This window comes from Microtus ochrogaster, chromosome 6 (genome assembly GCF_000317375.1).
Source record: "Microtus ochrogaster isolate Prairie Vole_2 chromosome 6, MicOch1.0, whole genome shotgun sequence".
NCBI lineage: Eukaryota > Metazoa > Chordata > Mammalia > Rodentia > Cricetidae > Microtus > Microtus ochrogaster.
The window spans coordinates 12,472,909-12,488,199 of NC_022013.1; the positions used below are offsets into that span (position 1 = coordinate 12,472,909).

The 15,291-nt window shown below is 44.2% G+C and overlaps 1 protein-coding gene across 27 annotated transcripts in view; it reads right to left on the bottom strand.

Annotated features, from left to right (window-relative positions):
* Clasp1 (cytoplasmic linker associated protein 1) overlaps positions 1-15,291 on the bottom strand; it is a 215,163-nt gene that overhangs the window by 181,096 nt on the left and 18,776 nt on the right. For all 27 annotated transcript variants that reach the window (XM_013346681.2, XM_013346680.2, XM_026779748.1 and 24 more), the window contains exon 2: positions 855-1,333. In XM_013346681.2, the coding sequence (XP_013202135.1) occupies positions 855-1,049 (195 nt within the window). In that variant the 5' untranslated portion in view covers positions 1,050-1,333. The remainder of the gene's footprint in view (positions 1-854; positions 1,334-15,291) is intronic.

Below are 15,291 nucleotides of genomic sequence, written 5' to 3' on the forward strand. Positions count from 1 at the left end.
CTGGGAGGGATGAGCCGAAGATACAGGAGGGGGAGGGTGAAGAGGGGCAGGTGAAGAGGGGCAGGTGAAGAGGAGCAGGTGAAGAGGGGGCAGGTGAAGAGGGGCAGGTGAAGAGGGGCAGGTGAAGAGGGGACAGGTGAAGAGGGGCAGGTGAAGAGGGGCAGGTGAAGAGGGGCAGGTGAAGAGGGGGCAGGTGAAGAGGGGGCAGGTGAAGAGGGGCAGGTGAAGAACACCTCTTCAGGGCTTCCAGCGCCCTGTAGTTTGCATTCATGAAGCTCAACCTTGAATGGCAAATGGTCCACGTTCACAACTTAAATGGGCTGTGCACAGCCACCTCCCTACAGACACCCTTCACCTACTGCACATGAAGAGCCCTAATCTTCAAAACCAAAAGCTACCCTCTAGCCATTACCCGTGAGTCAAAGTCACTCCTTGACAACCCAAGACAACTGAAACTGTTTCTGGTCAGGTACCAAGTCCAAAAGCTACCTATCATCCTCTAGCCATTACCCATGGGTCAAAGTCACTCCTTGACAACAGAAACTGGTTTTGGCCAGGTACCATGTAGATTTCAATAGTAATTTGAAAGTAAAATGTTCTACGTTCTGACCCCAGAGACAACAGTGAAGACCAGTCACCAAGGCGTCCAAACCTCCAATGTCAAGACTGCAAATGCTTTTAAACGTCCCCACACAAAAGTTTCCCCCACTCTTCCCATAATTTGCATGCATATTGTGTTTGAAGTCGAGGGATTAGGCTGCTAATACTTCCCTAACGATTTTTTTCCCGGACCAGTTTCGATCTGCCAAGACAGCTTTACCACCTTCAAGAGCACCTCCGAGAGCACGGCTTACCTTGTAATTGCTAGAGTTCACCCAAGAGGTAGCGAGTCCGTCCACAAGCTTATCTAACATGGTCTGGTCATGCTCAAGGTCAGCAGACTTCTGCTTGTCCGAGAAATAGTCTATGAGCTCCTGGCCAACCTGCAGCCGTTTCCCCACATCCTTCTGCAGCACCTGGGCCAGACAGGACTCCATTCGAGGTTCCATGGTAGGATTCAAATCCAGATCCGGCCAAGGCTAGGGGGCGGTCAGGATGACTCCCTCCCAGTAGCTGTACCGGGAGGTGGCCTCTTTGTTCGCTGAAGGCTCCTAAGAGTGTGTGTTTCAGAGACGCAATCCGGGGAATGGCAGCAATGCACCATGTGTGTCTGAAGAGCAGCTGGTCGGATATTAAAAGTCCAATTTAAATAACTAGTAGGCGATAAAGGCGAGAGCGGCAGAGTGATGACCCACGACTAGGTCTGAAATCCTTCATAGTTCAGCAGTCCATTCTGCAAAGGAAGAGAGGAGAACAAATCAGCGGGCGGGCAGAACACACAACTGTCAGGAAGCATTTCATCAAAGACAAAGACACTCCTGATCACACGCGGGGTGGGAAGCACGAACACTTGGCGAACGGATCAGAAAAACATGAGTATTATTTTTATTAGCAGAATGGCAAAGCCCAAAGGATTGAACCAGAGAGCTATGTGCTTGGTAAGCTGGCATTTTTTCACAGTTCCCTAGCCTTGTAAACGCACAAGTTAGGAAAGCAATCTTCTGCTTCCAGTGGCTTCGGTTTTGCTTCCACCAAAACCCACGCACCACGCTGAGAGTCACGGTAGGCACTGTCCTATCACCTATCTCTCAATAAACTCAGTCCTAGAAGGGCACAGGCTCCTCTAAACACCCTTAAAACAAGCTTGGTCACATTAGCCACTGTCCTTCCCGCTGTGCAGTTTCGCAAGGGGGCAGCCTCCTTTCCGAGCAAAGGAGAAGAAACGCAAAGGGAAGGAGATAGGCTGTTGACACGGTATTCTCTCTTGACAGCAGCTCCACTAGGGACTACTATTTGTTATAAAATGAGTTCTCAAAATCATGTTCGGGCACTGTAAATGCATAAAAAAGGAAAAGTACTAAAACTGAGTTTGGAGTTTTTGCAGTGCTGAGGCTTGAACACAGGAACCCTGCGCAAGGGTTCTACCACTGAGCCGACCCACTTTACTCTCATAAAATGGTTTCGCTAGACAGACTTAAGAGTTAACTAGTTAACTATAGCTGGTAGAGTAATATGTTTCTTATTCAACTGCTCTCCAACTATTAATTAGTTCCTTTCATTTTAAATTAGGAAGACACACAGGAAACCCAGCTTTCTTAAGATGCAGCATCTCAGAGCTGGAAGATGACTCGGGGGTAACAGTGCTTGCTTCACGAGCATGATGATATGAGTTCAGATCCCCGCACCCACGTAACAAGCAGGAAATGGGTCTCACATGCGCCTATAACCCCAGCACTGAAGAGGGCAGACACGGAGGATGGATAAAGTTTGTTAGCAAGTAGTCCAGCCAAAACACGTGAGCTCCAAGTTCAGGGAGACGCTCCATCTCAAAGGAGTAAGAAAGACAGTGATTGAGGAAGACATCTAACCACCTCCTTTGGTCTCTGCGTGCAAACAAAGGCAAGAACACACAGGTGTGTATAACAGACACACACACACACAATGTAATTTAAAATGAGGGCCAAAAAGATGGCTCAGAGGGTAAAGATACCACACAAACCTGGTGACCTGAATTCAATCCCTGGCAAACAAGTAAAGACAGAAGGAGATAATGACTCCACAAAGTTGTCCTCGGACTGAAGGCCCATATTTCTATATGGTGTGGCAGCCAGGCTCTGAAGCCAGAGGCCCCACCTGAGGTGGTCACATAGCCCTGCAGACAGGCTGTCACTGCCCTAACAGAGGGTCAGGATGTTGTTGCTCCTTTCTTTGTAATTTGGAGGATGCCTGATAGAGGTGCTGATTCAAACCTGCCTGACAGCTAGCACACAGAGCAAATAGGCAGAGGCAGAAGTGTCAAAAAGCCATCAACCTGGCTACCTCAGAGACAGAATGCTAATGTGCTTCCCCCTCCCCCTGATTTAAGTTTTAGGAAAAAGACTGTTTGGAGACTAAACAAGGAGGAATTCTCCAGGATGTGAACTCAGGACTTCATGACCACTGAGAATCTCCCTCCCGATAAAGCCATGTGAGTTGTGTCTTTATTTCCGCGCCTCCACGCTGGTCCAGAGATAGTTTATGTTGAGGTCTGGTCTAGAGACTTAATTTATGGTCCGGGCTGCTACCAGACCCCGACATCTGACCTCCACAGGTGTGCCACAGCATGCATAACTACCCTCATAATATACTTTTAAAATATAAAGTGTAAAAATAAAAGCATTGTACATGGTTCCAGAAAGAAGCAAGCATTCACTGTTCAACATCGGCTACAGCATGCAGGCCATGGACTCAGCAACACTAGTCAGTGCATAAGCTCTCAGGAAGCTCTCAAGGAAGCAATGTTCTCAGAAACGCCAGTAAATACATTAAGTTGCCAGCCCTATCTGCTTTCTGATATAGCAAAATGTAGAGCTATGGCCAGAACTACTAACTAACCACCACGCCTTCCCTACCAAGATGGTCTGACATGCCCAGAAACTGTACCAAGATCAACCTTTTCTTCCTTTAAAAGCAAAGCCAGGAATCTGCAATGTAGAACCTGAGACCACCAGAGTTCATGCGGAAGAGATGGTACTGCTAACAGCACAGCCTTCCACCCAGAGGGGACACCAGATGGTGTTTGTGGCCTAAATCCAACTAGAGATTCTAACAAAAGGTACCTGAGGTTGCCCTCTGACCTACACATGTGCTGTGTCTGCACGCACTCCCACAGACACACATATCCATGAACACACACACACACATACACTATACATACATACATATATATACATATATATATACATACATATATATACTTATATCAGAGGGGACTTGGAAAGGGTTGGAAGGAGTAAAGGGAAGGGGGAGAATTGTGTAACTATAATTTAATTAAAAATAAAAACCACCTGAAAATGTCTCAAGGCATGCATGGAAGACAGGTATATTATTAAGCAGCCAACCCTGGAAGACTAGATGCGGGAGAAGTCACTCGCACTAAGCCGAAAGCAGCACGCATCCATTCGACAGCATCTCCTCCTGCAGTTTTGTAGCAGTCAGAGCTTAGCATGCAGAGGAGTCTCTGCTCCCACCCACGGCCCCCCGGGTTGTAAATCCCCCACCCCCACCCCCCACTACTTAGTGAACACCACACAGGCCCATGGGAAGACAGGTCCTGAACTACACTGGCTGCTGAAGCCCAGCCCGGTGACTCCAGGGCTCTTGCTGCCTAGAACAAGGAAGAGACAGGCAGACAGCTATGGGTAGCATGGGAAGAAGACAAAACACTCGGGAACCCAGCAACACTTCAGCTGAGGGCCAACGATGGAGCAGCTCACCTCAGTCAGACTCGGAGCCACCCACCCCAGTCCAGCTTCCCTTGGCCATCACACCCATACTCCAGAGCGCTTCCTCCCTCCGTCTTCTGCTTTCCTCATGGCTTCAACACCCATGGGGATGACTTCAACCTTCCAGTCACTTGCCCCAGGATGAATGCTCTCTCCCTTCTATTGGCCACTCACTACTAGCAGCTTGTAGATGTCCCCTAAATCGCCCATCTTCAGCAGGCCCTCACTGCCTCCATCGGGGACGGACACGGTTAGCAGTTGTCTAGGAGCTGCGGAGTCGGCTGGGCAGACAGAGTGTTCAGTGCTCTTACAGAGGACCCCAGTTCAGTCCCCATCACCACAAAGGTTAAAATGTTTAAAAAGGATCACTTCTCTTTTCTGCTCCTCAGAACTCTCTCAAAGACACAAAGAGGCATGTGCTCAGACAGCTGCCATGATGGAGGTAAGGCTTGCAACACTGTCCCCTCTGCTTCTCCTCCTGCTACAAAGTGTCCACTACAGAGGGGGAGGGTTCTAACTCACAGAACAGGGCTGCAAAGTTTATGCTTTTAAAAAAGAATGAGGGGCTGAACAGATAGTTCAGCAGTTAGGAGCAGTTCTCTCTGTCTCTCTGTCTCTCTCTCTCTCTGTCTCTCTGTCTCTCTCTGGGGGGGGGGGGGTGTTGAGACAGGGTTTCTCACTGTAGCTTTGGAGCCTGTCCTGGAAACTAGCTCTTGTAGACCTGGCTGGCTGGCCTCGAACTCAATAGAAATCCGCCTGCCTCTGCCTCCTAAGTGCTGGATTAAAGGTGTGCACCAATCACTGTCCGGCTGCTGTTGTCACTTTTACAGAGGACCAGGGTTCAGCTCCCAGGACCCACAAGGCAGTTCACAACTGTCTGTAACTCCAACTCTGGGGGATCTGACGCCCTCTTCTGGTTTGCAAGGGCACTGCATGCATGTGGTGCACAGACACAAAGCAGGACTAAAATCCTCAAATACGAAACTTTTTTTAAATGTTTAAGAAAGTAAAAAGAAAATAAATGAGAAAAGCATGGTAATAAAAATTTAAATGACACAATATATGGAATTAAATTATGTTATATAATAAAGCCTGTTATTTCAAAAAGTATAGAAAGATAAACTATCAAAGTATAGTCTAATTACTAAAACCATGAATGCTTTCTTTTCTACTGAATGGTTATCTTACTACTTACCGTATTATCTTTAACATTTCACTTAGAGTGTGTGCACACACCATGGCATGTATGTGGAGAGCAGGGGACAACTTGCAGGGACTCTCTTTCCAGCATGTGGGGTCTGGGGTCCAAACAGATCAGCAGGCTAGGAGGCAAGCATCTTTACCCCCTAAACCATCTTACTAGCTTCATATTTCCATACTTTTCATATTTTTTAAACAGAAAAAAAATCTCAAATGAAACCCTGTTTATTTATATCAGCCTTATTTTTCCAAAATGAACTATCAACTGAAAACAAAGACTTTTTTAAACAAGGCTGATTTTTCTTCTTCTTTTAAAAGACATTTAAATGTATACAAAGGGATTAATGTCAACATCAGCACAACAATTTGTTACAAAATGAAGGCACTTAACCCTGGATAGGAGAGGGTAATAACAGCTTAGGGGTCCATGGAGATGAGAGCCTGGCAGAGAACCAGCTTGTTAGGGTGACAAGGAGCATCGCAGACAGGGTGCGCTCACACACTGGTTCCTTGAGAGAATGGATCACCTACCCAGTTTACCAACCCTTGACTTGAGTCGCCTCTTACACAGAGCTCCATCTACAGCTTCAGTCTCACACCAGGGAAAATCAGATCACCAAACCTCAGCAACTTCTACACGGGGCTTTCAGGTAACAGGAAAACTGCCTGTCACTAACTTGTCCTAAATTCCGCAGTGTGTCTGATACTCACAAACTGCACAATGTCACCACTCTCTTTACCCTTTAGCAGTTCACCGAGTCCTACTGCATTGCAGTGCCTTGTATTGAATCATATTTATGTGTTCATTCATTGGAGACAGGGGCTCATAATTTCCAGGCTGGCCTCAAACTGGCTATTCAGCCATGGGTGACCTTGAACTTTTAATCCTCCTGCCTCCGTCTCTAATTTATGTACAGCAGGAACCCAAATACTTCCTTTCTCATAAGGACACCTATTTGTCTCACCACTACTTATTGAAAAGACTATTCTTTTCCTCCACTAAACTGTCCTTCTTACAGCCTTGTTTAAAAGAAAAACAAAAACAAAAAACAGAGAGGGAGTGCACACACATCTTTAATTCCAGTACTTGGGAGGCAGAGGCAAATGGATTTCTATGAGTTCAAAGTCAGTCTGGTCTACAAGGCAAGTTCCAGGACAGCCAGGGCTATTACAAAGAGAAACCCTGTCTCAAAAAAACTAAAAACAAAAACCAATGGGCCATAAGTGTTAGCATTTATTTCTGGACTCTCCTTCTATTCCACTGACTATGTATATATATATCCATCCTTCAGCCTACAGGACATGGTTTCAATTACTGTAGCTTTGTAGGAAGCTAAGTCTTAACTATATTCTTATGAAGACTCTTTTGAGGCCTCTGTTTTTCAATGTGAATTTGAAAATTAACTTGTTACTTGTGATCACAGGCATCTGAGATCTCAACAGGAGTGTGTTGGACTTGGAGAACTTGGGAGTCCCACCATAACAGGATCAAGTCTGCAAATCCAGAAATGCAGAATCTTTAGTTCTCTAGATGGTATTTTATAATTCCAAGAGTAAATGTCACACTTCTCTTGTTTTTTCCTAGTTTTTTTTTCCTTTCTTTGGTTTATTACTTCACAGGAATTGCTCTCTGGGTTTCACTTCACATTCTCTTGGCCGCAGACAGGAGCTGACCTTGTGTACTGACCGTGACCCTGAAGCCTGGCTTGTGTCCTTCTTTAGTTTCAGCACCTTCAAATAGTTTCAGGATAGCCTACCTACACAATCACGTCCTCTGCAAAACCAGTTTTTACATTTCCTCCTTTCCAAAATGCAATCTTGCCCTCCTTTTTCTCTCCTGGCTATCTGTACAGGATGAAGTAGCTGTGGTCACAGTAAACACCTGTTTTACTCCACGCCTTAGGACAGCATTCAGTCTGTCCTCACTGAAGATGCTAACTGTGGGTTTTCACGGATGGACATCACATCAAGGAAGTAGATCTTTATTCCTAATATCTTGAGTTTTTCAGGTTTGTGGGAGGATTGCTTTGTTTTGTTGGTTGGCTGACTGGAGACCTAGACTGTTAAAACTACTAGCAGAAAATACAGAGAAAAACAGTTCACGATATGAACAGAAGCAAAGATGTCCTGCATAGGCGGACTCTTAGTAAATCAGGAACTAAAAGAAAGATCTGACAAATGGAACTGCATCAGATTTCAACAGTTCTGCAGAGCAAAGGAAACTACAAAGAGAGAAACTAAAGGAGAGACGCTTGGCCACCCACACATCTGACGGAAGATCAACATCCAGCGGTGGTGTGCACCTCTAATCCCAGCTTTGGAAAGTAAAGGCAGGCAGATCTCTGTGAGTTTGAGGCCAGCCTGGTCTACAGAGCAAGTACCAGGAAGGCCAGAAATACACAGTAAGACCCTATCTCACAAAACCAAAAAGAAAAAATAAGGAGGAGCAGGAGGAAGAAGAGAAGGAGAAGGTAATGATGATCAATAGCTACAGTATATTAAGAACTCAAAAACATTAATAAAAGAATAAATGGCCCAATCAATAAATGGACTATGGAGTACAGGCGACCAATGAATACACGAGAAAAGATGCTCACATCTTTAGCTATCAGGAAAATGCAAATTAAAGCTACACTAAGATTCTATCTTAGAGTTAATATTAAAAGTACTAAATGCCAGTAAGGATGCATGTTTGCAAAAGTAAAATTTATACACCGATGGTGGAAATACAAATTAATGCAGACACTAGGAAAATCTGTGTGGTGGTACAAACGGGCTCACCAGAGAAAGCTGCCAGCCACACTAAGTGAAATTGCCAGCCCCGGGCTCAGAAAGAGACCCTCTGCCTCGATAAATAAAAAAGGAGTAATCAAGAAAAATACCTGACTTCAGCCTGCGGCGGCCACATTCCTAACTGTACACACATGCAAACATACAGACGGAACAGTCACACACCTGTGCAGGAGGAAACAGATGGACGCGGTAGACAGCACGCTAACTAAAGGAACCAACAGGGAAAGGAGAAGAGAAGGGAATGTGTGACGCAGGTAGACTGACAGAACAGTGTGTGCAGATGTGCAGATGTGGGGGTCACTGAGGAACCCTTAGCTAGAGACAGGGCTCAGAGGTGACGGCCGTTTACTGCTCTTCCAGAGAACCAGAGCTCCGATTCCAACACCCACATGGAGGTTTATAGTCTCTTCTGGCCCCCACAGGCGCACACACACACACACACACACACACACACACACACACACACACACCTATAGATAAATAAAAATTTTTAAAAATTTATCAAAAGGTAAAAATGGTGCTAAGTACACAAAAACCTTCATTTATTGATTGTTGAGAATACTGCTATTAGTTTATTATTAGTTTATTATTGGGGATCCTTTTTAAATTTATTTCTTTTTTCCTTTATATGTATGCATTTGTATATATACATATTATGTGTGTGTGGTGTATGTGTACATATATAGAACATGCCAGTCGTTTGACCCCTACCCTTCTCCTCCCACTCCTGCTGAAGTCCCATCTTCCCAACAAACCTCCCCATGCCTTTCGTTATTTATTTTTATTTACTTACTTACTTATTTATTTGGTTTTTCAAGTTAGGGTTTCTCTGTGTAGCCTTGGCTGTCCTGGGACTCACTCTATAGACAAGGCTGGCCTCAAAGTCAAGAGATTCACGTGCCTCTGCCTCCAGAGGGCTGGGATTAAAGGAGTGCCATACCACATCCAGGCCCCTCCTACTTTCTTCTCTTTCGTTTTGCTGGTGTTTCGGGTTTGGGTTTGGCAGCCCCCTGAGTTTGATCACAGTTGCTTACATGAGCAGAGGCGGGAGTTACTGCTGGGGCTTAGTCCACTTGCAAGCGGCTGCAACACTGAAGAAATAAGCTTCTTCTCCCCCAAACACTGACTGGCATTCATTTCCCTGAGCACTGTCCCTGCCCAGATTATCTAACTTGGGACATGTTTAGGTTTGGGCTGGGCTTTTGCATGGAGTATTGCTGTGATTTAATAAACACTTACACCAGAACAGGTGGATAACAAGGTTTTCTCTGACCGTCGTAAGCATATAGAAGAGCGGGCATCTCAGCCGTCTGAGGACATAATGCAGCGGGGAAAGTCATTCATGGAGTGGAAACAGCACCATTAGCCTCTCTGTCAGCGGTGGATGGCTGCAGAGCCCAAACTTTAAATCGAACATATTTGCCAATTTCCCAAATTCCATCCTATTGATATTTAATTTCATTCCACTGTGGTCAAAGACCTCTTTGCATGACTTCCATCCCTTCTAAATGTATTGAGGCTTGTTTTATGATCTAACATATGGTCCATCCTATAGAAGGCTCAGATGTCCTTGACCTGCTGTTACTAACTGGAGCATTCTACAGATATCTGTCCCTTTAATACTTTAGAGTTTAAACCCATCTAGACCAATTCGGGGGTGACAGAGGCCATAGCAATTATCTAAATCTTAAAGTTTTCATCCTATTTCCTGCGTTTTATAAGTATATAATTCTATACACAGAGGCATATATGTAAAGGAGCACACACAATTACTTTATTAAGATCTTCGTAATGTATATACATTCCCTCTAAAGATAAGATATTCAGTTCCTAACACCACATCACTAGTTCATTTCTTACAGCAAAATCTACTCAAAAGCCAAACTGCAAAAAAGATACATCCATTCAGCTTGAGAGGTTCTCCCAGATGTATTTGAACTGGAAAATACCCAAACCTGGGTGACTAAGAGGAGAGCACTGGGTATGTCACTTGATAGTGCAACAGCTGACACAGAGTCCCAAACATCCCCGGGGAGGCAGGCTGCACCCAGCTGACAAAGGGAGCCTATCACGGTCTGAGCATTAGTGTGAAGACAGAAGGTGTAGAAGGCTGGGCATGAGCGCATGAGGGGCTCTCCTGTGCTATAGAAAACAGGTAAAGCAGCACAGCTTTCAAGCTGACTTCCAGCTCAACAGTTTAAAAGAAGCATGGCCACCAGGCACAGTAGCACATGCTTTTAATCACAGCACTCCAGAGGCAGAGGCAAGCGTTACTCTCCGAGTTCAAGACCAGCCTAGAATCCACATCAAACTGCAGGTCAGCCAAAGCTCCATAGCAAGACCCTGCCTCAAAACTGATGAATTAAGCATTACAGATTTAGGGTGTGGTGTGTAACTCCATAGCAGAGCACGTGCCCAGCATGTGTGAGGTCCTGGGTTTGATCCTCGGCACTGACAACCAAGCAAACAAGAAAATCTAAAGTAGTAACTCCCTGAGTTGGGAGCCTAATGAATGAATAAATTAATCTTAAGGAATCTTAAGACTGGATAAATGTCTTCCTGTCTAACCCTACCCATGTGAGTGTCATTACCACGCATATTGACAAAAGAGACAGGCTCAGAGACTTGGAAGCCAAGTGAACAGCAGTGAGGCTGGAGAGACAGCGCAGTGGTCAGAGCACACGCTGCTCTTGTAGAGGACCACGCTGAGTTCCCAGCACACCTCAGGTATCTCACAACCATCCTGCTCCGGTGGATCAAATGCTCTTTTCTGGCCTCCACTGCTACTTGCACTAACACGCACACAAGCTCACAAACAGACACACATAATGTAAAAATAATAATTTTTTAAAAGAATATATGAACATTGAGGGGATATAGAAGACCTGAAGAGGAAAGAGGGGGAATGGATCAAAATTCATTGTATTCATATATGAAGTGCTCAAAGGACAAAAAAAAAAATGTATTTAAAAACTGTCAACATCAATCTCTTGGTATGATAGCACTTTTAATCCCAGCACTTGGGAGGCAGAGTCAGGTGGATGGATTCCTGTGAGTCTGAAACCAGCCTGGTCTACATACATGAGTTCTAGGACCCTGTCTCAAAAAAAAAAAAAAAACTAAAAAATAATAATGAGAAAAACTAACTTCTGGAAATGTATTTACTTATATAAAATAATACTGAATTCTTCTCTGTAGCATTACTTAAAATGAATATTAGAATAGCCGGGTATTGGTGGCACATGCCTTTAATTCCAGCACTTGGGAGGCAGAGGCAGGCAGATCTCTGTGATTTTGAGGCCAGCCTGGTCTACAAGAGCTAGTTCCAGCATAGCCAGGGCTGTTACACAAAGAAACCCTGTGTCTAATCCAATAAAAATAAATGGAGTACAGACCTAAACAGAGAATTCTCAACAGAGGAATCTAAAATGGCTGAAAGACACTTAAAGAAATGTCCAGCATCCTTAGTCATCAGAGAAATGCAAATCAAAACAACTCTGAGATTCCATCTTACACCTGTAAGAATGGCCAAGATCAAAAACACTGAAGACAACTTATGCTGGAGAGGTTGTGGGGTAAAGGAAACACTCCTGCATAGCTGGTGGGAATGCAAGCTGGTACAGCCCCTTTGGATGTCAGTGTGGCGATTTTTCAGAAAATTAGGAAACAACCTTCCTCAAGACCCAGTAATACCACTTTTGGGTATATATCCAAAGAATGCTCAATCTACCTCAAGGATATGTGCTCAACTATGTTCATAGCAGCTTTGTTTGTCATAGCCAGAACCTGGAAAAACCTAAATGCCCCTTAACCGAAGAATGGATAAGGAAAATGTGGTACATTTACACAGTGGAATACTACACAGCAGAAAAGAATAACAGCATTTTGAATTTTGCACGAAAAAGGGTGGAGCTAGAAAACATCATTTTGAGTGAGGTAATCCACACAGAAAGACAATTATCACATGTACTCACTTAGAGGTGGTTTTTAAACATAAAGCAAAGAAAGCCAGCCTACAAACCACAATCCCAGAGAATTTAGACAACAATGAGGACACTAAGAGAGACTAACATAGATCTAATCTACATGGGAAGTAGAAAGTAGAAAAAGACAAGATCTCCTGGGTAAATTGGGAGCATGGGGACATTGGGGAAGGGCTGAAAGGGGGAGGGGCAAGACAGGGAGAGAAGCAGAGAAAAATGTAGAGCTCAATAAATAACAATTTAAAAAATTGAAAAAAAAGAAAAAGGAAATTTTTGCCTAAGGAAAGATCTAGATAGCCTCTACATTTTCTCTCATGTGACTTAATTCAGACATCCAAACTAAACAACAGAACAATATAGTCCCCCAATATATCCAATGATCCAACCTGGCACAGCCTTTGATGGGGCTAACGTATAAACGGAGGTGGCTCTGCCAGTTGGAGAAAATATGAAGAAAATGGAGGAAGATGAGTCATTCAGACCAGGGGACAGAAAGTTTAGACTCTTCAGGTCTCTTTCCTCACTTTTACTCCACAGTTCTGCCAGAATCGCAGAGCATTTTAAGTAGACTCTCTCAACCTTGCGACCCTTCACATTCTCTGACGCGGGCCTACGCCATCATCCTCTCTCACCCAACCTAAGTGTCCAGCAGAAGAATGTCATGCTTTCTGGAAAGACAGCAAAACAGACAAAATGCTGACCAAAAATATCTCCATAACAGAAAGAAGAAAAACAGAAGTGTACGTAAGGATAAGGCTGTGGCAAAGCATACTTTAAAAGTCACTGGATATATAGTGGCCACTGGCTATACAGAAATTTATTGAGAAAATTGAAATTTAGAACTAAGTACAAATTCTCAGGGGAAAGCAGACACACACACACACACCACAATGGCTGGGTGGTAAAACTCAGCAGGATCTGAGTTCAAATCTCCACCACTTATGCAAGTTCTAGAAGAGTGTAGAAGCGCACCGAGAACCCCGGTGTTCAGAAAGTAGAGAGGGTTGCCAGAGCAACCTGGCTAGCTATACTAGGCAACTTGGCAAGGTCTAGTTAGGTCAGAGATCTTGTCTCAGTCCATAAAGAGAAAAGTGACAGAAGAAAGCACCTGGTTTCAGTTTATGGCCTCCATATGCACATGCGCAAACACGTACCTGCTCACGTGCCCATGCACATGAACACACATGTACACTAGCATGCAAACCACACACACACACCACACGTTTAAGAATGACAAACAGCAAACATAGTTAAAAATAAATAAAACATTGACCCCAAAAAATTAGTTAGGTTAAAAAAAAAAAAACTCTGTGTCAAAAACAAAAAAAGCTCAACAATTGAGTGCATAAGTAAACACAGTACCTGACAACAGCATGCTATTTAGACATTCATTAAATAATAAAGATGAAGTCCTTAATGAACTACAGGACAATCTCTAAAACACAAGCTTTAGAGAAGCACAGGGCAGTAGTCTATAACAGACAACGACCTTCTGCACAAGAGAGGAGTGTGTGCTTATGTGTTCCACATATATAACTAAACAATGGTGTCTCTGGGGAAGATGAGATGGCAGAGAGGAAATTAACTTTAAATCATGTGCATATTATCTATTTTTTCAATGCACAGGTCTGGAAAGAGGGCTCAGTAGGTAAAGTGCTAACTGTGCTAGCATAACGACCCGAGTTTGCGCCTCAAGCACCCATGGAAAAAGCCAGAGCAGGGACATGTGCTTACAATCCAGCTCTGGGAAGGCGGGGACAGCCAGCTTAGCAGAAGAGGGGAGCTCCTAACTCAGTGCGAGACTGTCTACACATATGTGAGGTGAAGCACAATTGAGAAAGACTCCTGAATTCACCATCCGGCCTTCACACATGCGCACATGCGCCTAGATTCACATAATACATATATCACAGTCATACCTGTATGAACACATGCCTGCACCATATATGCACACGCAGCAAAACAGGAGAATGGGGTTTTATTATTTTTTAAAGATTTTTATTCTATTTTATGTGCACTAGTTTTATCCACATTCGTGTCTGCGTGAGGGATCCCTTGGGAGTGTAGTTACAGACAGTTGTGAGATGCTGTGTGGGTGCTGGGAATTGAACCTGGGTCCTCTGGAAGAGTAGTCAGTGCTCTTAACCACTGAGCCATCTCTCCAGTCCTAAGAGAATGTTTTATAATAGAAAACTTTCAGCCATGTAAGCAGCACTCTTGACATCCAGATAACTGAAGCAAGCATGAAGAGTCTCTTTGACAAACTTAGAGACTGAATTCGCTTAGGAGCTAAGAAGAAAAGAACCAATGGGGAAAATACTTACCGCACAGTCTGACACGGGGTTCAGTCCCTGGGCCAATACATAGAGGGAGAGGACTGACTCCCTAACATTGTGCTCTGACCTTCACATGTGTCACGGCATGCAAGCACGCGCACACACACACACACACACACACACACACACGCGCACACACACACACACAGAGTAAATAAATAAAATGGCATCATTAAGTATACTCACATAATAAGAAGAGCACAAGTATATCTACTAAGAATTTGCTTTGAAGTGAACAGTCAGCATATGTAATAGGCTTGTAACTACAATAAAAAATACACAACTCCATCACTACCCGGAGGCAACCACAGCAGCAATAGCTTTCCAAAAGGGCATGTCGCATTCCACCCCAAAATTCCAAAGCCAATTCTCTGATTCAAGTAAAGATCTGGAAAATTGGCCGGGTGGTGGTGGCGCATGCCTTTAATCCCAGCACTAGGGAGGCAGGGTTAGGTGGATCTCTGTGAGTTCGAGTCCAGCCTGGTCTACAAGAGCTAGTTCCAGGACAGGCTCCAAAGCTACAGAGAAACCCTATTTCGGAAAAACCAACACAAATAAATAAATAATATTGTGAATGCAAATAAACTTTTCCTGTTTTCAAGTTGATCGTTTCAT